Raw genomic sequence first — 24,696 nt, 5'->3', positions numbered from 1 at the left:
GGTGGTCATCGTTGTCCGGTATTTTCAAGGTGCAGCTCTAGCCAAGCAATAACCACAGCCATATCGTCAGAGCCCTCATCACTGGGATCATTTTCTGTTTTGAACGTCTCGGTTGTCTTTCCTCTCTTTCCTCAGTCAAGCCTTCCTTGATTAGGTCGCGTGAGCCTGGAGTCCTTGATTGCCTTCCAGGGATGGGCTCTGCCCTTGTTGACTTCTGCTATGACTTGACCTTTGTGCTGACGATACCCATTTGGGAGCTGCGGGGTCTGCAACTGATGCAGACTTGGAGGACTGAATGCCAAGTATTTGGGAGCAGCTTGGAAATGAACTGTCTTCTGGCAACTTTCTCAAACGGATCGATGGTTTATTATGACCTCTGAGGCCCCTCTTGTCTGAACGCTTGCTATCCATCAGTCGTGTGACTGTTCTCTGCTCCCTCTGTCCTGCCAAGGGCTAGCTGGAGGAGATGATTTCTCGCTGCACGGGATGCGGTGGTCTAGAGAGCTGGATGGGCCCAGGGAATAAATTCGCAGTCCAATGATGACATCATCCACTTCCCCCTAAGCCTACCCCTCCTCTGTTTCCATTCTGCACGCCACCCCCCCCCACCCCGGTTGCCTAAGATTTGGGGGTTGTTCTCGACAGCTCCCTAGACACCCCCGTGCGCTCTTGACTGCTGATGTCATTTCCTTAGCATCTCTCCTGCCAGACCACACCCCCTCCACCCCCTGTGCTCTGCTCTAGTTGGGGCCCCAGCAGCTCTCACTGCCGGAGCCTTCTGCTGGGGCCCCTTTCCCAGCATTCCTGCCAGAACTATCTTCCCAAGACCTGATTCAGAAGATAGATAGATAGATAAATAGATAGACAGGTAGATTTTCCCTTATTTACACCCCTCAGTGGCTCCCCATTGCCTGTGGTCCATGGGCCGAAGCTTCTTTCGCGTGGCATCCAGGCCACACCCTGATCCGCCCCTTTCTGTTGCTTCCTCTTGGTCTTCCTTTACCCCTCAGTTTTCCCCTCACCTGTCAATGGCAAACTGCTACAGCACTCTGGCCCCTCTGGCTCTCTCCTGTAGCTCTGCGCACACTCAGGTTGCTCTGTGCTGAGATCCTGCGACATGTCCTCCTGCCGTCACCCAGCAGGCATGCCCACTCCTCTCAATTAAAACCTGGCTCAAGGAAGCTCCTTCTCTGAAGCCTTTCCCGACTTCCCCTGGTGAGAGGGGACCCTTGCTCCACGTCCTCCAAGCGTCCTTGACCGTGCCACGAGCACGTTGCAGCCTCCATTTACACATCTATCTCCCCCTCCTAGACCGTGGGGATTTGGGTCTGCGCAACGCCTGGCAAAGAAGAGCACGATATATCAGTATTTGTAGAATGGATGAGAAAGGAGCTTGGAGTCAGAGATTGGGGGTTGTGGTGCTGGCTCTGCACCTACTAGGACACTGAATTTCTCCGAGCCTCAGTTTGCTCATCTCATCTGTGAAATGGGGACAGTACACTTTTCTTACGAGATGGCTGTGAAGTTAAAATGAGAAGACAGCTGGGAAAAGGCTAGTGTGGCGCAGATTTGGCGCGTGTCTGGAGCCAAGCAGGGACTCGCTCCCTATTGCCCACCTCAGCTGACAGCTGGGGAGGAAGTCTCCATTTCGCGGTGATGAGTCTCATGACCACCTTGTGCTTCTGTCTCCTCTCAGAGAGGGCTTCTCATCTTGCCCCTGTTGCGGGGGTGTGTGTGTGCCTGGGGGTGCCTTACAGCAGGAGGGCTGGGTTTGCCACCAGGGGGCAAAGGCGTGTGAACCCTCCTTACTCTGTGGAGGCCTCAGCAAACGTTCAGAACCCGAATCCTGTTTGTCCAAGTTTCTCCAGGGCCTGGAGCGCCCGCTTGGCTGCCAGCAGGGATTGAGAAACGGCCCTGCGTGGGCTGTCGTGTCCTGGGCCCTGTGTAAACCAGTGGCAGCCTGCCTGTTAATGCCTGGACTTCTGCTTTCTCAGGATTTCTCCAACTGTCTGTCCCTCAGGTGCCTTCTCTGTGGTATCCCGGAAGGATGATTTTCATCACGGCTCATGGTATCTGTTAACGCCGTGCAGACGCATCCAGTGGGAAGAAGCAGGGGAGATGTGTTAGAGAGATCCACCTGGAATTGCAAGTTTAATAACTTGGAAAAAAAAAGGAGTTTTAGGGAAGTGACTAAACAGCTTTAAAAGAATGGAGATGAGGTCAAACCTGTTCAACCAGGTCCTTGAGCAGTAGGTAGCTCAAATAGAAGGCGACTGATTAAACACGTGACACGTCGCACACTTGCTGGGCCACTTGGCCAGTGTGGCCCCTGCTCGTTTTGGCATCGGTTCCTCTCTCAGCCCCTTCCCTATTTCACATCAACCCCCTCCGCCGCTTATACAACCTCTGACTCATCTGCACCAGAGTGCTCACCCCTCTTGACTCCTTTCTGGGGGGCAGTGAGGAGGAAGGTGGTCTGAGAAATGACTTAGGAGCATTTGTCCTCGTTGCGGGAGTAATCCACGCAGAGTGCAGAGCGGTGGGAAAACACTAAGTGCAAAGAAAACAGTCACTTGTTACCTTACTGCCTTTTAGCATTCTCTTGTGTGTTCGCTCAGCACTTTCCCCACCCGTGTGTGTGTGTGTGTGTGTGTGGGTGTGGGTGTGGGTGTGAGGGGGGGGCTCTTTACAAAAACACGTTCAAACCCTTTTAGAGCCTTTTCCTCCTCTAACTTAGTAATGCGCTTTCAGCAGTGCTGGTGTTCATCAGTGTTTTCCTCTGTGATTTGTAATGGCTGCGTAGTATTTCACCTCACGGGGAAGTGCTGTAATTTACGTAACCGAGTCTCCCCGTGGACCTTTCCTTGCTCTGGGAATGCCCCAGGGGTGTGTTGCTCGTTCTTCTCCCTCCCTCTGGAAGGTTCCCGTACTCTGCCAGCACAACCCTCCACGTTCCAGTACTGTGTCCAGACTACTCCACCTCAGTTCTCTGCGCGGGGCTGCTGCAGAGTTAATCTCTGCCACCGTGGTTCTGTCTTCCGTGCCTGTGCCCCCCAGTAAGAACAGGCAGGGCCCACTGCCTATCACCTGTTCACAGTCATGCTCGAAGCATGTTCCTCTAATTGAATTGGGAAGAAAAGATTCAACCCCAGAGTTGCCCACAGAGGAGGGCAAAGAGCAAGAGACTGAACCACCAACAAGGAAAGTCAAAGCTGAGAGATGAAGAAGGGCCACGGATTGCTATTCTGAGTAACACGTGCCTGGGAAAATCCCCAGAAGCCATGTCAGGGCACTTGACTCTTAAGTTTTTGTTGAGTGTAGACGTTGGTACTTAATTATTACTGGCCGCCCACACTCAAAGCAAAGTGGCCCCCTCCTCGGGTGGTCCCTGCTGCCCTAAGTGGTTGTATGCCAGGTCATGGAGTACAGATGCCCAGCTGGTCAAGTCTGGCTGGACCTGGGTGGGCCCCCAAGTCTACAGCTTGGGAGGGCTGGTTAAGAGTTGCTCAATCATTGAGCTTGCTGTCTGGGTAATTTGCGCCAAGAGACAGAGCGGGGAGCTGCGGGTGAGTGCAGCGGCGACAGTAGGCACGTGTGTAGGCTGCGTTTTCGGAGCCCAGAAACTGAGGCCAAGGGCAGGAAGCACATCCCTGAAGGGTGGAGTGGAGCTGTCTGTGGGGAGGGGGCCTAGGTCATGCAGGTTTTCCAGTTCTGGGCCTTCCAGGGCTTCGCTGTGCTGTGGTTGTACTCTCGGGTTGCTCTGAACCTCCACTCTGAGTTGTACCCCCTTCTCCACCCTCCTCCCCGGCACACACTTGAGCTAGTCGAATGGGCTCAGCTTCCTGTGATTATCTGTTCACCGTCCAACAGGACAGCCCGCGTGTGTTGGAGATGGTTGCGGTCTAGGAGAACGGTCATCTCTGCTGCCCGCCCAGCTGCTGCCCTTACTGTCCTATGCAGCCAACCCCAGCTCCCAGAGCCACCTGCCCTTTCCCACAGGAAGCTGGCTGGGAACCTCTGGAACCAAATGCGGGTGTTCAGGGCTTTTCCTCACCTCAGGGAAGTGAGCACTGGGAGCCAGTGCCCTGCTGGAGTCATCGAACTCCTTCACCCATCCATCAGTAATGTTTACTGAAGTCTCTCCTAAGCCCAGTGCTGGGCTCTGCCCAGGGCCGCACAGAGAGAGACACAGTTGGTCACTGTCTGGTGACTCCAGCCCTGAGAGTCACTGCACGGCCGGGGGACCAGAGGAGAAGGCTCTGGGCGGGGGCCTTGGTTGGAGTTGAGAAGAGCATTTGTGTTTTACACAAGGAGGCTTACTGGGTCGGAGCTGGAGGGGCTGCACCTGGAGTGGGAAACTGCTCTGAGGGCCCCTGCAGACAACCCGTTCAGAACTGGGCGCCCCTGGGCAGCAAGGCAGTCCCCACTTTCTAGCTCTGTGTCTCCGAGGCTTGGGTGCTGAGAGGCAGAAGCGGGGGGCGTGTGTCAAGGACCCCTTCACGTCAGGTCTTGTTCCTGATGTCACTGGGGAAGCCCCGGAAGGTCTTCTGCTTCCTTCTGCTGCCCAAAGAAGCCCTTTGAGATTGTTCAGGAAGGACCTGGGCTCAGTGGTCCTCTTCCTGATGGGACTGGCCAGCTTCCAGGAGAAAAAACAGGACGGCTGAGTGTGAGGGCAGCCGCGGAGGAGTTGTTCTGCCCCGTGTGCCGGGAGGGTGGGCAGACAGTAAAGAGACTGTTGTGAAGCCCAGCAGACACCTCTCGATCTGGCTCAGAATCTGGAGCAACCGAGACATCCTAGGTCCAGAAATGCAGCCTAAATGAGCAGCAGCGGCAACAGTCCTGAAATGTATGCTTGTGAGAAGGACCAAGGCATCTGCTGGTTCTGAGGGACGGTCCTTTTCTAGAACTCACTGTAAGCTTGTGGTTCCTGGGCCCCTGGACTTGCCAGGAACTGCTGTGCCATGAGGCCGCCTTCTTACTAAAAAGAATCAGCCTGACACCCAGCCCACTTGTGTTATTTTTGAGACCGATGGAAGGAAACAGTGGTCAGTAGATCTAGGGTAACTACAGCGAGAGCATTTACAGGCAAGTAATGTGATTCTTTTTATCTTAATTTTTTTCCCCTCTGGAAAACAGAAGGCAAATACAGGTACTTATATTCAATTATGATCATCTTCCATTGGATTTGCTGCCTTGAGTCCTGGTGGAGCTGGGAGACGGGTCCATCTCATAGCCATGGGCATGGTTGGCAGGGCTGCAGGACTCCCCCTTGGCTGCCTGTCCTTCCAGATGTTGCTTCCATGCCATTCCTGGTTTGGGGGTGAGGGGGAATACAGGTGAGGAATATTATGGGCTGGGTAGGACTCTGGAGTGTTATTCCTGCCTTTTCAGGGAAAGGAGTGGAGGGTAGTGGCAAGAGGTGAGTGCCAGGAGAGGAGGGGCTGAGGTGGAAGAGCAGGGAGGTGTGGTCTTTGGATTGGTCCTCGTGCCAAGCACGTCATGCGATGAAAAGAGCCATGGACATCCTGGAAGTGCCCAGGTCTTCCCTATGGTTTAAATAGTGAAGGAGAGGAGAGCTGGAGGATTTCATAAATTCAGGTGAGAAAAGGACAAGAAATTGAAGGCATGTGAAAAGAGAAGGGCTTGTTTGTTATAGCCCCCACCCCCCCAAAAAAAGAAAAAAGTAAACCTAAATATCCACCAATATGGGAATGAATAAAATGGGGTGTCGTCCTGTTGTGGAATACTATACAGCTGTATAAAAGGAAAGACCCAGAATTCTATTCAATCTCAAAAGTGTTGAGGAGGAAAACTAAGGAATATTTCTGTATGAAAGGATGATGTTTATGTTAAAAAATGCTGATCAATAGTGTATATTTTCAATGGCTTTATATATGTATAAATATATATTTACTATATATATATATATATATATATATATATATTTTTTTTTTTCCTTTTTTAAGTCAGGAGTGATCCATCCCTAAGTCTTAACTGTACCAATCTCTGGGGAAAGGAGGGGGAAGCAGGATTCTAGCTAGTAGTCAGAAGAGATTAAAAGCTTGTAATATTTTAACTAAAAATTTTTGTCTAAAGTATTAGAATGTTTAAAAAACTTTTGAAGTCATAGTTTAGCAGTCCTCTAAGGTGGCAGCTTCAACATCTAGTAATGAGTGAATTAGACAACAGCTCAGAAGCAGGGACCCAGCCCAGGGTCTTGGTAGCTAAACGTCCTGGGATGGTGGGGCACCTAGTGACTCAGCGGACATCATGGAGATCAAAGTCAGTTTGGGACGAAGTGATTCACTTGTTTGCAGCCCTCTTTGCTGGTTCTGGAGCTGGTAGTCACACCTTAGAAGTAGCATCAATAATTTAACATTTATTCATCATTGTCTCTAGAACATCTCTTTTAGGTACCACCGGAGATTTAAACTAAAAAAAGAATGAAGGATTAAATGAGTGATATTTTTGTCCTTGAACTTAAAACCAGGTCAGGCCCTCATCTTGTCTCACCTGACTGTTAATTTGGTCTCCCTGCTTCCAGTCTTGCCCTCTACTCTGTCCTCCCCCTGCCACTCGAGTGATGATTCAGAAACACAAAACCTGACCTGTCTCCCACTTGCCTCTTCTCAGCTGCCCTGGTCCCAGAGGAGGGGTTTGATTTTATTTGCATGACTTTCAGTGCCCTTTCCCGCCTGGCACTGACGTGCCCCCCAGTCACGTGACAAAAGAGACCTTGGCAAACTTCTTGCTAATAATCCTGGGACATAGTACAATGTTTTCACATGGCATGTACCTCACCTTGCTTCCTTCAAGACCCAGTTCAGATGTTACTGCCTCTGTGAAGCCTCTTTGTCCTTACTTTCTCCTTTTGAGGGGTCTTAACCTTGCACTTTGCACCTCACTGCCATCACATCCCGTTGTATAGTATTAATTAGTTATGAGTATTTCTTTGGGAATTGTCAACTTAGGCTCAAACTACGTCTTATTCATCTCTCCTTCATGGTTTCTGTGCTGGTCCCCTTCATATAATAGGTATTCAAAAAATGTTGGCTGAAAGTATAACACATGTTCTAGTTACATTTGTTGTGTAACAAATTGTTTCACAACTCAGTGACTTAAAATAACCATTTTATTAGGCTCACAGCATCTGTGGGTTGGAAATTTGGGCAGGCACTGGCAGGGGTGGCTTCTCTCTGCTCTACAATGTCGGGGGCCTCGGCTTGGAGGATCCCAAGGCTGGGAGGCGGCTCACAGCTCAGGCCTGGAATCATGAAGGCTGGTTCCTGCCCTTGGCTGGCTACTGATGGCGAGCTCTACTGGGGCTGTGGACTGGAGCACCCTCTCCATGTCTTGGACTCCCTCACAGCATGGCAACCTCAGGACTTCTTCCATGTTGGCATCAAGTTGCAGAGTGGAAGCCGCATTGCTTTTTATGGCCGAGGCTTGAAAGTCACACCATGTCACAAACCTGCCCAGATTCAAAGGGAAGGGTATAAACTCCGTCTCTTGGTCACAGTGCAGAGGAGCATGTGGGACGGGAGATATTGTTACTGCCATGTTTGGAAAATACAAACCGCCGTGGTTGGTGTGTGGGAGAGATCAGTTGCACAGCTAGAACTAACACAACTACTGCTACAACTACAGTTGCTGGCTTAATGCATACTGAGCACTTATGGTGGGCCAGGTCCTAAGGGTTTTAACTCATTTAATCCTTCAACAATACTGTGAAGATCATATTACTTTACAGATAAGGATGCTGGGTCACAGAGAGGTTAAGTGACCAGCCAGGGTCTCCAGCTACTGCCTGTGCTGTGAGAGGTCAGAGAGGGAGAAGCTCCAGAATTAGCTCCATCCTTCAGGTCCGCTGCTGTGTTGTGCCACTGCATGGCTATTTCAAGGGATGTTTTTGATGGCAGTAAGGACCTGGGTGCAGGTCTTTGTGCTCGTGGTCTGGGGAAGCTGAGCCATGAGCTGTCCTGGCTCTGTGGCTCCCCCGTGTGTGTGGACCTTGGTCAGGCTGCCTCCGGAAGGCAGTGACATTGACCTAGCGGGGCCTTCCTTGTTAAGGTGTTTTCCATAGTGTGGGTGTCTCCAGCCTGGCTTCGTTGACATATTAATACACATAACTTACTGTCCCTGATTGGGACCCAGCAACTGCTGGCTCTTGGTGGTAAGGGCCAAGCTCCGTGTCTGTCTGTCCCCTGACCCAGAAAGGGATCCAGTGAGGATTCGTTTTAGCTCATGCCCCTTCTTGTCCTCCCTTGGCTGAAGGCTAAAATGTGAGAATCCCCAGCCTTGTCACTGGAGTGGCCTTCCTGACTGCTCTCTTGGGAGCCTTTCCGTTCTGTGAGGCCCTGAGGTGGCCTGGTTTCCCCCCCATGGCTGGTCTGTTTGGCATTTTTAACATGAGACCTTGCACACTCCCCATCATCGTCTTCAGGACCAAGTTGGCAGGGAAACCCAGGTTTATCATCACTCATCACTGATATTCACCAGGCACCTTCAGTATGAGCCACAGACTAAGAAAACGATTAGCCATGTTCTTTGTCATGGAGAAAGTGACGTAACCTGAAAAACCATTTCCTCCTCGGGTAAATGTGGCTATGATGAAATCAACCTCATTTACTGTGAGGATTAAATGAGATGACGCGGGCAGAGTATGCCTGACACACTAAGGTGCTAATCATTATCCTCCTTCACCTTCATTTTAAACATATACTTGCTTATTTTTAAAAATGGTAAAATAGAGGAAAGGAAAAGAGAGAGGGAAAAATCATTCACCATTCAGATTCAGCCCAGTACCATTAATGTTTTGTTTGGTTATTTTTCTAGGTACAGTATATATTTTTTTAACATAAATTTACTGTGTGTGCAGTTTTTCATTTTTAACTGAAATTCAAACGTTAATCTTCTCTTTCATGCTTTTGTACTTAACAAAGATTTTTCCTGATTTTGGATTAGTATCTCACGTTGGTAGAAACAAGATGAAATTTTAAATTTTTCATTTGGTGACTTTCACAGTATTATTTGATCTCTAGGATTACCTCTGAGATTGATATATAGTGCATTTACATTATTCCCATTTTACAGATTAAGAAATATACTAGTGTGGCCGAGGCACATGCAGAATTCCTAACAACTGTGTGCTGTTTGAGCTCTGAGGATTATAGAGGTCACAACTGGAACAGGAGATGTGGAGTGGTGAGCTAGATCCTTCTGACACTTTGACATGCTCACTTATGCATCTTGAACTCAGAAATTGGATCCCGTGCTTAGAGATGTGTGTCCCTGCGCCCAGGCATGTTCAAAAAATGCGTGGGAAGCTGGCTTTCACAGGCGCAGCCACACCTCCCTGCTCACTAACTCCTGAATCACGTTGCCTCTAGCCAGGTTGTCTAGGACTCAGCACGAAGGAAAAAGTGGGAGCAAACTTGGACAAGCAATAGCTTGAAAAACTAGTTAAGTGATATCATGTGTTTATGGATTACAGACTGCCAAAACTAATCTAAAAGGATGTAGCCTTTCCCACTGACCATTTATTGTCTAAATCAGTGATTCTTAATCTTTTTTTCTGGGTCTTGAATCTCTTTATCTTTTGAAGTTCATGGACTTTTTTTCTAGAAGAACACACACAAGTGCATGCAATTTAATTTTTCTTTCAATCTTAGGACCCACAGGTGTCTATATTAGATACATGTTGGTACAAAACAAATTACTCCAACACTTAAGACTAAAAGAACAGTAAATTCTTCTCAATTTTATTGCAAATGTAAAACTGCTCTTAAAATAAAAATTGTCCTAAAATAAAAATCTTGATGGGAGAAACTGTGTTCTGCTAAACCAGTAGTTATTGCTAAACTGCTAAACCAGTAGTTATTGCAATTGTGAGTATAATTCTTAAAGCAAAACAAAACAAAAAAACCCAAAACCAAACCAAAAAAACAACAGTTAACATTTATTATCTCTCACAGTTTCTGTGGATCAGGAATTCAAGAGCATCTTAACCGTGAAACTCTGACACTGGGGCTCCCAGGGGGGTTCAGTCAAGATGTCATTTGGGGCTGCAGTCGTCTGAAGGCTTGGCAAGGGCTGGAGGAAGGAGCTCCTAGGAGGCTTAGTTATACGCTGGTTGTCGGCACTAGGCTTCACGTGGACCTGGTCACAGGGCTGCTTTGATGTCCTCATGACATGGCATTTGGCTTTCCTCAGGGTATGTGATCCCAGAGAGCACGGTGAAAACCCCAGTGTTTTTTTATGACCAACTTTGGAAATCACACTCCATCATTTCTGCATTTCCTTTTGGTCACACAGGTCAGCCGTATTCAGTACCTAGGGCAAGGTATGGGGGAGTAGCTTCCAGGCCCTCTCCGGGTGTGCCACCCTCCCAGCACATTGACCTGGAAGTTCTAATCCTGTCATTTAGGGTTTTTATCTGGGGCTGGAGGGCGGGGTGCTATTACATAGGCACGATTGATTAAATCATTGGCCATTGGTGATTAAACTCAACTTCCAACCCCTTTCTCCTCCCTGGACTTCAGAGGGTGGGGCTGAACATTCCAGCCCTCTCTTGAAAATATCTAAGGGCCTACCTTGAATGACCTCATTAGCAACAACTTCTGTATGGTCAGAGTCTCCTTGTGAATAACAAAAGACTCTATAGCTAAGGAAATTCCCAGAGTTTTAGGAGCTGTGGGCCAGGAACTAGGGGACAAAGACCAAATATATAGTCTTTCTTGTTACTTGGGCCTGGCTGCTTGCTGCTTGAAAGGCAATACAAGAGACACATGTTGGCCGGAAAGGAAAGGTTGCTCTATTCAGGAGGCTGGCCAAACCCAGCTCCAAGATTCTGCTTGACCCTGAAAGGGAGAATCATTTGCGGAGGGGGTCAGAGTCTTCGTTACCTTCCACGGTTTGCAGACTTTCTTTTGATTGGTTGGTGGTGAAGTAACAGGCCAGTGCTCCAGGAATCTTGTGCTCAGCCTGAAGTTACCATCCTCCACCTGGGTGGGGACCTTAGTACCTGCAGAAGAACTCAAAGGTATTGTTGATGTTTTTCTCCTTGAGGAGGAACCAGGACCCTGCCCCACGGCTGCTCCTCCTCAGTTCCTGCATTCCTTAATCACTTGCCATTCTATTACCCAGTATTTTCTTTCTCGTCCTTTTCTCTCTTTGTTTTTTTAAGAGTCTCTTTTCTTATTTTAAAAAATTTATTTTTTTGAGATATCATTGACATTTAACATTATATTAGTGTCAAGTGTACAACAATGATTCGGTATTGTAGATGTTGTGAAATTGTTACTGAACCACACTCAGGTCTGCTTCCTTGATGCACACAGCAAAGCCAATCTACTGACACTGGGTTGTGGTGAAGCAAGGTACAGCGTTTATTGCAGGCGCCTAATGCGCAAAAGACCCAAACTCCCCAATGGTTGGTTGGTTGGTTTGTTTGCGGTACACGGGCCTCTCACTGCTGTGGCCTCTCCCGTTGCGGAGCACAGGCTCCGGACGCGCAGGCTCAGCGGCAATGGCTCACGGGCCCAGCCGCTCTGCGGCATGTGGGATCTTCCCGGACCGGGGCACGAACCCGTGTCCCCCGCATCGGCGCACGAACCCGTGTCCCGCGCATCGGCAGGCAGACTCTCAACCACTGCACCACCAGGCAAGCCCGGTAGTACTATTTTTTAATTTTTTTGAGGAACCTCAGTATTGTTTTCCATAGCGGCTGCATCAATTTATATTCCCACCCACGGAGCACAGAGATTCCCTTTTCTCCACATCCTCACCAACACTTGTTTTTTCTTGTCTTTTTGATAATAGCCATTCTAATACATGTGAGCTGATGCCTCATTGTGATTTTAAGTTGCATTTCCCTGACGATGTTGAGCATCTTTTCGCGTGTCTATTGGCCATTTGTGTATCTTCTTTGGAAAAAACATCTGTTCAGATCCTCTGCCCACTTTTTAATCAGATTGTTTCTTTGCTGTTGAGTTGTATGAGTTCTTTATAAGGACTTTATTTTCTTTAGAGCAGTTTTGGTTTTTCAGTAAGATTGAGAGGAAGATACAGAGATTTTCCATATCCCTTTAGTCCCCACACATTCATAAATTGCCGCATTATCAACATCACTCATCAGAGTGGTACGTTTTTTAACCAAGAATGAACCTGTATTAAAACATCATAATCATCCAAAGTCCATAGTTGACCTCAGGGTTCACTCTTGGTGTTATACATTCTGTGGGTTTGGACAAATGTATAATGAACGACATATATCCATCATTGTATTGATAGTATCATACAGAGTATTTTCACTGCCCTAAAAATACTTTGTGCTCTCCGTATTCATATCCCTGCCCTCACGACCACTGATCTTTATGGAGACTGATTTGTCTCCATAGTTTTGCTTTTTTCAGAATGTCATTTACTTGGAATCATACAGTGTGTAGCATTTTCTGATGGGCTTCTTTCACATAATAATACGTATTTTCAAGTTCCTCCGTGTCCTTTCATGGCTTGATAGCCCATTTCTTTTCACTGCTGAATAATATTCCATTGTCTGGATGTATCACAGCTTATGTATCCATTCACCTACTGAAGGACATCTCATTTGCTTCCAAGTTTTGGCAGATATGAAGAGAGCTGCTGTACATATCCATGTGTAGGTGTTTGTGTAGACAGAAGTTTTCAATTGCTTTGTGTAAATACTAAGGAGTGCAATTGCTGAATTGTTTGGTAGGAATATGGTTACTTTTGCAAGATACCACAAGGCTGCCCTCCAGAGCATAGAGCATCAGTACCATTTTGCATTTCTGTTGCAGGAAGGGAGACCCCTTCCAGGGCCCGAGAGCGGGCTCTCGTCTAACTCTCGGAAATGAATTGTCCGAGGAGACACACGAGCTGACAAAGCAGGAGACTTTATTGGCAAGGAGCGCCTGGGCGGAGGGCAGGAGGGTAAGGGAACCCAGGAGGACTGCTCTGCCACGTGGCTCACAGTCTCAGGTTTTATGGTGATGGGATTAGTTTCCGGGTTGTTTCTAGCCAATCATTCTGACTCAGCGTCCTTCCCGGTGGCATGCACGTCACTCAGCCAAGATGGATTCCAGCGAGGAGGATTCTGGGAGGTTGGTTGGACATGTGAACTGGCGTCTTCTCTCTCCTTTTGACCTTTCCCGAATTCTTCCGGTTGTTGGTGGCTTGTAAGTTATGTGTTCCTTACCAGATCTCCTGTTGTAAAATAACTCATGCAAATTGTTACTGTCTTTGCCTGGCCAGGGTGGGCGGTTTCAGTCAGTGCTTCCCCTAACATGTCCACCAGCAGTGAATGAGCATTCCTGTTGCTCTGCATCCTCACCAGCATTTGGTGTTGTCAGCATTCCAAATTTTGGTCATTCTACTAGGTGTGTAGTAGTATCTCATTTTTGCTTTAATTTGCATTTCCCTGATGATGTATGATGTGGAGGGACCATCCTTTCATATGCTTACTTGCCATCTGTATATCTTCTTTGGTGAGGTGTCTGTTAAGGTCTTTGGCCCATCTTTTAATCAGGTTGTTTTTTTTTTCTTTGTTTTAGGAGTTCATTTTATGTTTTACAGTACAGTTCATTATCAGATGTGTCTTTCACAAGTATTTTCTCCCAGTCTGTGGCTTGTCTTCTAATTCTCTTGATATTGGCTTTTGCAGAGCAGATGTTTTAAATTTTAATGAAGGCCAACTTATCATTTATTGCTTTCATGGATAATGCCTTTGGTACTAGGACTGAAAGGACATCACCATACCCAAGGTCATCTGGGTTTTCTCCTATGTTATCTTTTAGGAGTTTTTAATTAATTAATTTATTTATGGTTGCATTGGGTCTTCGTTGCTGCACGCGGGCTTTCTCTAGTTGCAGCGAGTGGGGGCCACTCTTCATTGCGGTGCGTGGGCTTCTCAATGCGGTGGCTTCTCTTGTTGCGGAGCACGGGCTCTAAGCATACGGGTTCAGTAGTTGTGGCATGTGGGCTCAGTAGTTGTGGCTCGCGGGCTCCAGAGCACAGGCTCAGTAGTTGTGGCGCACGGGCCCAGTTGCTCCACGGCATGTGGGATCTTCCCGGACCAGGGCTCAAACCCATGTCCCCTGCATTGGCAGGCGGGTTCTTAACCACTGCGCCACCAGGGAAGTCCACTCTTAGGAGTTTTATAGTTTTGCATTTTACAATTAGGTCTGTGATCTATTTTGAGTTAATTTTTGTGAAGAGTGTAAGGTTTGTGTCTAGATTCTTTTTTTTTTTTATGTGAGTGTCTAGTAGTTTGAACACCATTTGTTGAAGAGACCATCTTTACTCCACTGTTTTTCCTTTGACCTGTGTCAGAGATCAGTTGACTATATTTATGATGCTAATGTAAATGGTATTGGGCTTTTACTTTTAGATTCTATTTATTCATTATTGGTATATAGGAAAGCAGTTGACTTTTGTACATTAACCTCTTGTATCCTGCAGTCTTGCTGTAATCTCTTAGTTCAGGAGTTTCTTTGTCAATAAAAACTTTTTTATTTTTACATAGGCAATCATGTCACCCGCAAACAAAGACAGTTTTATGTCTTCCTTCCCAATATATATACCTTTTAAGTCTTTTTCTTGCCTTATTGAAAAGGAATGGTGAGAAGGGACATCTTTGCATTGTTCCTGATCTTAGCGGGAAAGCTTTGAGTTTCTCACCATTAAGTGTGATGTTAGCTATAGGTTTTTTGTAGGTAGTCTTTATCAAGTTGAGGAAGTTCTATTCTGTTCCTAGTTTACTGTGAGTTTTCTTAATGATTGGGTGTTGAATTTTTTTTTTTTTTTTTTTGCGGTACATGGGCCTCTCACTGCTGTGGCCTCTCCCGTTGCGGAGCACAGGCTCCGGACGCGCAGGCTCAGCGGCCATGGCTCACGGGCCCAGCCGTCCCACGGTATGTGGGATCTACCCGGACCAGGGCACGAACCCGTGTCCCCTGCATCGGCAGGCAGACTCTCAACCACTGCGCCACCAGGGAAACCCTGGGTGTTGAATTTTGTCAAATACTTTTTCTGCATCTGTTGATATGACCATGTGGTTTTTCTTTTTTAGTTTGATGTGGTATGTGATAATACATTGATTGATTTTCGAATGTTGAACAACTACACCTGGGATGAATCTCATTTGGTTCTGGTATATAATTCTTTTTATATTTTTTGGATTCAATTTGCTAATATTTTGTTGAGAATTTTTGCACCTATGTTCATGAGAAATATTTGTCTGTAGTTTTCTTATAATGCCTTTGTTGATTTTGGTATTAGGGTAATGCTGGCCTGATAGAATGAGTTAGGAGGGGGTATTCCCTCTGTTTCCATCCTATGAAAGAGAGTGTAGAGAATTGGTATACTTTCTTCCTTAAATGTTCGGTAGAATTCGCCAGTGACCCCATCTGGGCCTGGTGCTTTCTGTTTTGGACGGTTATTAATTATTGATTCAGTGTCTTTAATAGGTATAGACCTATTCAGATCATCTTTGCTTCTTGTGTGAGTTTTTGCGGATTGTATATTTCAAGGAATTGGTCCGTTTTATCTAGGTTATCAAATTTGTGATCATACAGTTGTTCATAGGATTTCTTTATTATTCTTTTAATTTCCATAGAATCTTATAATTTCCTCTTTCATTTTGGATATTAATAACTTGTACCCTCTTTTTTTCTTTGTTAACCTGGCTACAGGCTTATTGGTTTTATTGATATTTTCAAAAAAACAGCTTTTGGTTTCATTGACTTTTCTCTGTTGATTTTCTGTTTTTAATTTCATTGATTTCTACCCTAATTCTTATTTCTTCTGCTTACTTTGGATTTACTTTACTCCTCCTTTCCTAATTTCCTAAGGTAGAAACTTAGATTATTGACTTAAGATTTTTATTCTTTTCTAATTCAATGCTATAAATTTTCCTCTAAGCACTGCTTTCCCTGCATATCATAGGTTTTGCTAAGTCATATTTTAATTTTCATTTATTGATAGTTTAAAAGTATTTTTTTAAATTTCTCTTGAGATTTTCTTCTGTGACCCGTGTGTTATTCAGAGGTGTTTTGTTTAATCTCCACATATTTTGGTATTTTCCAGTTATCTTTCTATTATTGGTTTCTAGTTTAATTCCATTTTGGTCTACCAGCAGATATTATATGATTTCTATATTCTAAAATTTGTTAAGGGGTATTTTATGGCCCAGAATGTGGTCTGTGTTGGTGAATGTTCCATGTGAGCATGAGAAGAATGGGTATTCTACTGTCGTTGGATGAAATAGTCTGTAGATGTCTATTGTATCCAGTTCATTGAAGGTGTTGTTGAGTTCAGCTATGTTCTTATGGATTTACTGCTTGCTGATTCTGTCCATTTCTGAGAGAGAGATGTTGACATCATCAACTATGCTAGTGGATTCATCTTTTTTTCCTTGCAGTTCTATCAGTTTTTGCCTCATGTAGTTTGATGCTCTGTTGTTATGTGCATATGCAATAAGACCTGTTATGTCTTCTTGGAGAATTGACTCCTTTAATCATTATGTAATGTCCTTCTTCATTCCTGATAATTTTCCTTACTTTGAAGTCTGTCTAAAATTAATATAGCCACTCAGCTCTTTTGATTAGTGTTAACATGGTATATTTTTCTCCATTCATTTACTTTTAATGTTTGTCTTTATGTCTAAAGTGGGTTTCTTGTAGACAAGATATAGTTGGGTAGTGTTTTTAATCCACTCTGACAATCTCTGTCTTTTAATTGGTACGTTTAGACCATTGATATTGAAAGTGATTATTGATATAGTTGGATTAATATCTACCATATTCATTACTATTTTTTGTTGCCCTTGTTTTTTGTTCCTATTTTTGTCTCCCACTCTTTTTATGTCTTTTGTGTCTAGTCCTTTTTATACAGTTATATATAATACTTGGATCATTTTAATTTAGAGAAGTGATAACTTACTTATTGCAAAACAAAGAGTACAGAAATGTCTAAAGTAAAAAATGTTATTTTTGATCCCTGCCCAGAGGAACCTTCTATTGTAGGCTGAGAGGGAAGATGGAAGGGACAGTGGGGTCAGGAGATGCCTTGGCCAGGGTCGGGGCTCTTTTTTTTTTTTTCTTTGCGATATGGGGGCCTCTCACTGTTGTGGCCTCTCCCGTTGTGGAGCACAGGCTCCGGACGCGCAGGCCCAGCGGCCATGGCCCACGGGCCCAGACGCTCCGCAGCACTTGGGATCCTCCCGGACTGGGGCACGAACCCGTGTCCCCTGCATCGGCAGGCGGACTCTCAACCACTGCGCCACCAGGGAAGCCCGGGGCTCTGTCTTTTTGAAGGTAGCAGCATCTAGGAAAATGAGATCCGGACAGCAGGGGCAGTGCCAGGAGAAGGAAATGGGGAATGTGGGGTATAGAATGGGAATTAAACTGTTGAGAAGAAAAAGTTAATTTCTATTTCTATGTTAAGGTCCACTTCCTAAGAGCAGCATTATTTTTAAGGGTCAGAGGCCCTTTGTGGGGTCGGAAGGGAATGCAGAAGATATTTAATAAGCAGGTGCAGCTGAATGTGTATGGTTAAAGTACAGTCTAGTATCTATTTATTTATTTATTTGTCATGACTGTTTCTAACCGGCTTCCGACTCGGACAAGTTGTTTTGACCCTGATGCCCTGGCTCATTCAGGCCACTTAACACTGTTTACCTTTCAGGGGAATGATGTGTATGATCCTCCGATCTAGTGCTTTTGTAAGGTCTGTAAATAGAATGCAGTCTAGGTGAGCTCAGTATTGCATCATCATAGCCAGTATCTGATGGGCCTCAGCTGCTTTCTTCTGCCCATTCACTAGAGGAGAATAAAACTTTTCTTGACCCAAATCAGCAAAGGGAGGAGCTCAAAGCTGTTGAGAGTCTTAAATCAGGATCTGGTCTTTAATTTGGGCACCTGGCTGGCACTCTGTCGATAAAGACATCTCGACACTGCTCTGCATTAGAGTTTTAAAAACTCCTAATGCCCAGGCTTCTGCACACCAGACCAGTTACATGGGGTGGGGCCCGGGCCCTGTTAGTTTTTAAAGCTCTCCAGGTGATCCCAGTGTGGGTCTAAGGTTGAGAAGTAGTGCCCTAACAAAGATGCTGGCTGGTCCTGACCTGCTTGCAGCCTTCTTTGCAGCGGGGGGGGCGTGGTTGCGGCTGTTTTGTCGAAATGCAGGGAGACCTAAAAGTTATGAACGTAGTTACATTGTTCTCAAAGTTCTGCATCTCTGGAGTACTGCAAACATTTGGTTCAAGTGTCATTATATACATATATATATTTTTAAATTGTTGTAGGACACAGTAAAAATGTTACACACTAAATTTTAACATACTGAAAATAACTAATGAGCTGTCTTCTCCATGACCTTCAATATAGTTGTGAATGCTGTCAACCAGAATGTATCACGTCAATTCACGCACCACGTCCATCTGTTGATTTGCCACCTCTCCCACCCCCCTTTTCACTTTCCTTGCTTCTGCTGCTTAAGCCGAGGTGGGGTTCCATGTAAAATTTTGTTTGGGAGAAAAGGTTGTGCACGAATGAAAGTTTATGAGCCACAGGCCTTTCCTTGTAGCGTCTGTTTTAGATTAGATCAGCTTGCTTTGAGGCTCAGGCATCCCCCGGGCTGGGCTTAGAGCTGCATCCTGCTAGGATCTGAGCCGTCCCGGCTGTTCCCCAGCTGGATCCACTGCAGATAAGTTTAAGCTGGGGCAGCTGTGATGGCCTTTTGGCGGGAGAGTGGGAGAAGCTTTCATGGGAGTGGGAGTGGGCTGCAGCTGTGGGTGGAGGTGGGCGACCCCACAAATGGTGTCATCGTCAAGAGGCCATTGGCGTGTCCTTAAGGGCTCACTGGCCCAAATCCTGTCCTCTCTGGATCCAGAGCCACAGAGTATTCCAGCCAGGAGGGGCCCTAGCTAGCAGCTCTTTCTTAAGGACTAATTATGGGCTAGGCCCCATGCTAGGGGCTTTATATATGTTATCTAATTAAGTCTTTTGATAGCTCTGCGAGGCACACATGATTATCCCTATCTTACAGATGAGAAAACTGAAGCTTGGAGAGGTTAAGTAACTTATCCAAGGTCACAACGAATCTAATAAGTGACAAAGCCAGCATCGGCACACGTGCTAGTCCACTCCAAAGCCTTCTCAGAAATCATTTTGTGGATGAAGAGATCAAGGTACAAGAGAGGAAAAGCAGCTTGTCCAAGACGGCACAGCCAGCTCCAGTTCCTGGCAAAGCTGTGACTAGCCCTCCCCTGCTCTTTCTGCCACAGTGCTGTGCGCCCCCTGCTGTCAAGGGGAAGGCCACAGGGGTGTGCCCCCCTCCCACCTTCTCAGTGGCTCAGGCAGAATCAGTTGTGCTGGCATGGAATGAGTAAGCAAACTCACTCTATTTCCCGCCCCTGAGTCTGCGAGGGGAGACCATGTTAAGAACATGGAGAAGGCAGGCAGAGGCCAGGCGGAGACGCGTATCCCAGCCAGAGGGTGGGGCGGCCGGTGGTGAATCAGAGCTCAGTCTCCAAAGCAGCCCGACTTCCTTGTTACGGGGGGGGGGCGCCGTCAGTTGCCCCCATCGGCGGCGTGTGGGCATCTGGGCGTCAGGGATGTGCGTCAGCCCTTCCCATTCCTGTTCATGTGGACTCCGAACAGCGGCCTGCAGGAGCTCAGCTTTGCCCCCGCATATGGAGGAAAGAGGGTGTAACGAATGCTCTACATGGTGTCGTGGGAGTAGCTACCTCTTGCAAATAAGGGTGCAGCACCAAAGAAAGGGCCCCAGGACTCCCTCCTCCCAGCCCTCTAATCAAGAAAGGAGCATTTATGTAGTATCAGGCAGATTGCAAGGCAGTTGGTTGTATTTGTTTTCCTCTGAATTTGTGCCAAGGATTCAACTTTTCCTGCTCATTTTATTAAAAACTTTATAAAGGGCATTAATAAATAGATATAAAATTGCCGCATGAATGACAGAGGGACTCAATGAATTTCCCAAGAGTCAGCCATTGAATAAGTAACAGAACCATGTCCTTGCGTGATCAAATTCCCATATATGCAAATTAGAGACAGTGCTTTACCACAGTGTTTTAATTAATATTTATAAATCAAAGAGCGCCTCAGAAAGGGCCAGTAAGCTACTTATATTATTACCATGTCACACGAATAACAAAACCTTTGAACATTGCTGCCTGCTTTGCATTTTGGTCTGAGAAGTAAGTGAGCCTGTTGTGTGTGTCTCCCCCACAGGGGTAGTGTCAGCACAGCGGCAAGTCGCCGTCCAGGAAGGACCCTTGTACCGCACAGAGGGCTCCCACATCACCATCTGGTGCAATGTCAGTGGCTACCAGGGGCCTTCTGAGCAGAATTTCCAGTGGTCCATTTACCTGCCTTCCGCCCCTGAGCGCGAGGTCCAGATCGTCAGCACCATGGACTCTTCCTTCCCTTACGCCATCTATACCCAGCGTGTCCGCAGCGGGAAGATCTACGTGGAGAGGGTCCAGGGGAACTCGGCTTTACTGCACATCACCGATCTCCAGGCCCGGGATGCTGGGGAGTATGAATGCCACACGCCCAACACCGATGAGCGATACTTCGGGAGTTACAGTGCCAAGATGAACCTCATGGGTAAGGAGATAACTGTGTTCACATGGCTGCTGTTCTGTCTGAGTGTCATAGTCAGTGTGAGCTGCTATCATAAATTATCATAGACTGCACTGGGTGCTTAAACAACAAGCATTTATTTCCCAGTTCTGGAGGCTGGAAGTCCCAGATCAGGGTGCCAGCACGGTTAGTACTGGTGAGAGCCCTCTTCAGGGTTGCAGAGTACTGACTTCTTGTTGTCTCCTTACATGGCAGAAAGGGAAGAAGAAAGCTGTCTGGGGTCCGTTTATAAGGGCACTAATCCCAGGGACTTTCCTGGAGGTCCAGTGGTTAAGACTCTACGCTTCCACTGCAGCGGGCACGGGTTCAATCCCTGCTCTGGGAACTAGGACCCTGCATGCAGTGTGGTGCAGCCAAAGAAAAAGGTGGGGGGCACTAATCCCATTCATGAGGGCTTCACCCTCATGACCTAATCGCCTCCCCAAAGCCTCATCTCCAGATACCATCACACTGGGGATTAGGTTTCAGCACAGGAATTTGGGGGGGAACATAAACATTCAATCCATAACACTGAGTCACTTCTTTTATAGTGCAGTTTTATTTGACTTTAAACCTTTTAAAATCCAAAGCTCCCCAAATATTTTAGAGGTCAACAGGTAGCATAAGTGAACCAGGTTTGTGTGTTCACTTGTAAATAGTAGAAAGCTGAAGCTAAAACTTAAAGAAGATCTAATGCAGATGTTAAGAATTTCAGAGAAGGTCAACTGACCCTCGAACTGGTGAAAGGGGATATAAAAATATAAGGCAAGGACATTTGTGGTTGATAAGCTGAAGAAGCTGATGAGGAACACTAAGCAGGTGACATCAACTGGAAGAGAGGCCAAACCTCTAAGAAACTATGGGCCTTTGTTTTTTTTTAATTTAATTAATTTATTTTTTATACAGCAGGTTCTTATTAGTTACCTATTTTATACGTATTAGTGTATACATGTCAATCCTAATCTCCCAATTCATCACACCACCACCACCCCCCCTCCCGCCACTTTCCCCCCTTGGTGTCCATACGTTTGTTCTCTACATCTGTGCCTCTATTTCTGCCCTGCAAACTGGTTCATCTGTACCATTTTTCTAGGTTCCACATATATGCGTTAATATACATATTAACGCATATTTGTTTTTCTCTTTCTGACTTACTTCACTCTTACTTACAGTCTCTAGATCCATCCACGTCTCAACAAAAGACCCAATTTCGTTCCTTTTTATGGCTGAGTAATATTCCATTGTATATATCTACCACATCTTTTTTATTCATTTGTCTGTTGCTGGGCATTTAGGTTGCTTCCATGACCTGGCTATTGTAAATAGTGCTGCAATGAACATTGGGGTGCATGTGTCTTTTTGAATTATGGTTTTCTCTGGGTATATGCCCAGTAGTGGGATTGTTGGGTCATATGATAATTCTATTTTTATTTCTTTAAGTAACCTCCATACTGTTCTCCATAGTGGTTGTATCAATTTACATTCCCACCAACAGTGCAAGAGGGTTCCCTTTTCTTCACACCCTCTCCAGCATTTGTTGTTTGTAGATTTTCTGATGATGCCCATTCTAACTGGTGTGAGGTGATACCTCATTGTAGTTTGGATTTGCATTTCCCTAATAATTAGTGATGTTGAGCAGCTTTTCATGTGCTTCTTGGCCATATGTATGTCTTCTTTGGAGAAATGTCTATTTAGGTCTTCTGCCCCTTTTTGGATTGGGTTGTTTGTTTTTTTAATATTGAGCTGCATGAGCTGTTTATATATTTTGGAGATTAATCCTTTGTCCGATGATTCATTTGCAAATATTTTCTCCCATTCTGAGGGTTGTCTTTTTGTCTTGTTTGTAGTTTCCTTTGCTTTGCAAAAGCTTCTAAGTTTCATTAGGTCCCATTTGTTTATTTTTGTTTTTATTTCCATTACTCTAGGAGGTGGATCAAAAAAGATCCTGCTGTGATTTATGTTAAAGAGTGTTCCTCCTATGTTTTCCTCTGAGAGTTTTAGTGTACAGTCTTACATTTAGATCTCTAATCCATTTTGAGTTTATTTTTGTGTATGTTGTTAGGAAGTGTTCTAATTTCATTCTTCTACATGTAGCTGTCCAGTTTTCCCAGAACCACTTATTGAAGAGACTGTCTTTTCTCCATTGTATATCCTTGCCTCCTTTGTCATAGATTAGTTGACCATAGGTGTGTGGGTTTATCTCTGGGCTTTCTATCCTGTTCCATTGATCTATATTTCTGTTTTTGTGCCAGTACCATATTGTCTTGATTTCTGTAGCTTTGTAGTATAGTCTGAAGTCAGGGAGTCTGATTCCTCCAGCTCCGTTTTTGTCCCTCAGGAGTGCTTTGGCTATCCGGGGTCTTTTGTGTCTCCATACAAATTTTAAGATTTTTTTGTTCTAGTTCTGTAAAAAATGCAACTGGTAATTTGATAGGGATTGCGTTGAATCTGTAGATTGCTTTGGGTAGTATAGTCATTTTTACAATATTGATTCTTCCAATCCACGAACATGGTATATCTCTCCATCTGTTTGTGTCACCTTTGTTTTCTTTCATCAGTGTCTTACAGTTTTCTGAGTACATGTCTTTTACCTCCTTAGGTAGGTTTATTCCTAGGTATTTTATTCTTTTTGTTGCAATGATGAATGGGATTGTTTCCTTAATTTCTCTTTCTGATCTTTCATTGTTAGTGTATAGGAATGCAGGAGATTTCTGTGCATTAATTTTGTATCCTGCAACTTTACCAGATTCATTGATGAGCTCTAGTAGTTTTCTGGTGGCACCTTTAGGATTCTCTATGTATAGTATCATGTCATCTGCAAACAGTGACAATTTTACTTCTTCTTTTCCAATTTGTATTCCTTTTATTTCTTTTTCTTCTCTAATTGCTGTGGCTAGGACTTCCAAAACTATGTTGAATAATAGTGGTGAGAGTAGACATCCTTGTCTTGTTCCTGATCTTAGAGGAAATGCTTTCAGGTTTTCACCATTGAGAATGATGTTTGCTGTGGTTTTGTCATATATGGCCTTTATTATGTTGAGGTAGGTTCCCTCCATGCCCACTTTCTGGAGCATTTTTATCATGAATGGGTATTGAATTTTGTCAAAAGGTTTTCCTGCATCTATTGAGATGATCATATGGCTTTTATTCTTCAATTTGTTAATATGGTGTATCACATTGATTGATTTGCATACATTGAAGAATCCTTGCATTCCTGGGATAAATCCCACTTGATCATGGTGTATGATCCTTTTAATGTGCTGTTGGATTCTGTTTGCTAGTATTTTGTTGAGAATTTTTGCATCTGTATTCATCAGTGATATTGGTCTGTAATCTTCTTTTTTTGTAATATCTTTGTTTGGTTTTGGTATTGGGGTGATGGTGGCCTCATAGAATGAGTTTGGGAGTGTTCCTTCCTCTGCAGTTTTTTGGAAGAGGTTGAGAAGGATGGGTGTTAGCTCTTCTCTAAATGTTTGGTAGAGTTCACCTGTGAAGCCATCTGGTCCTGGACTTTTGTTTGTTGGAAGATTTTTAACCACAGTTTCAATTTCATTACTTGTGATTGGTCTGTTCATATTTTCTATTTCTTCCTGATTCTGTCTTGGAAGATTATACCTTTCTAAGAATTTGTCCATTTCTTCCAGGTTGTCCATTTTATTGGCATAGAGTTGCTTGTAGTAGTCTCTTAGTATGCTTTGTATTTCTGCAGTGTCTGTTGTAACTTCTCCTTTTTCATTTCTAATTTTATTGATTTGAGTCCTCTCCCTCTTTTTCTTGATGAGTCTGGCTAAAGGTTTACCAATTTTGTTTCTCTTCTCAAAGAACCAGCTTTTAGTTTTATTGATCTTTGCTATTGCTTTCTTTGTTTCTATTTCATTTATTTCTGCTCTGATCTTTATGATTTATTTCCTTCTACTAACTTAACTTTGGGTTTTTTTCATTTTTCTTTCTCTAGTTCCTTTAGGAGTAAGGTTAGATTGTTTCTTTGAGAGTTTTCTTGTTTCTTGAGGTAGGCTTGGTATTGCTATAAACTTCC

General features: G+C 45.1%; 1 protein-coding gene across 1 annotated transcript in view; it reads left to right on the top strand.

The window, feature by feature from the left end:
- Positions 1-24,696, top strand: part of IGSF3 (immunoglobulin superfamily member 3) — a 98,817-nt gene that overhangs the window by 34,730 nt on the left and 39,391 nt on the right. The window contains exon 3 of the mRNA XM_069541282.1: positions 20,268-20,645. Coding sequence (XP_069397383.1) covers positions 20,268-20,645 — 378 coding nt within the window. The remainder of the gene's footprint in view (positions 1-20,267; positions 20,646-24,696) is intronic.

Source organism: Delphinus delphis, chromosome 1 (assembly GCF_949987515.2).
Source record: "Delphinus delphis chromosome 1, mDelDel1.2, whole genome shotgun sequence".
Classification (NCBI taxonomy): domain Eukaryota; kingdom Metazoa; phylum Chordata; class Mammalia; order Artiodactyla; family Delphinidae; genus Delphinus; species Delphinus delphis.
This window is presented reverse-complemented; position numbering and strand designations above follow the sequence as displayed.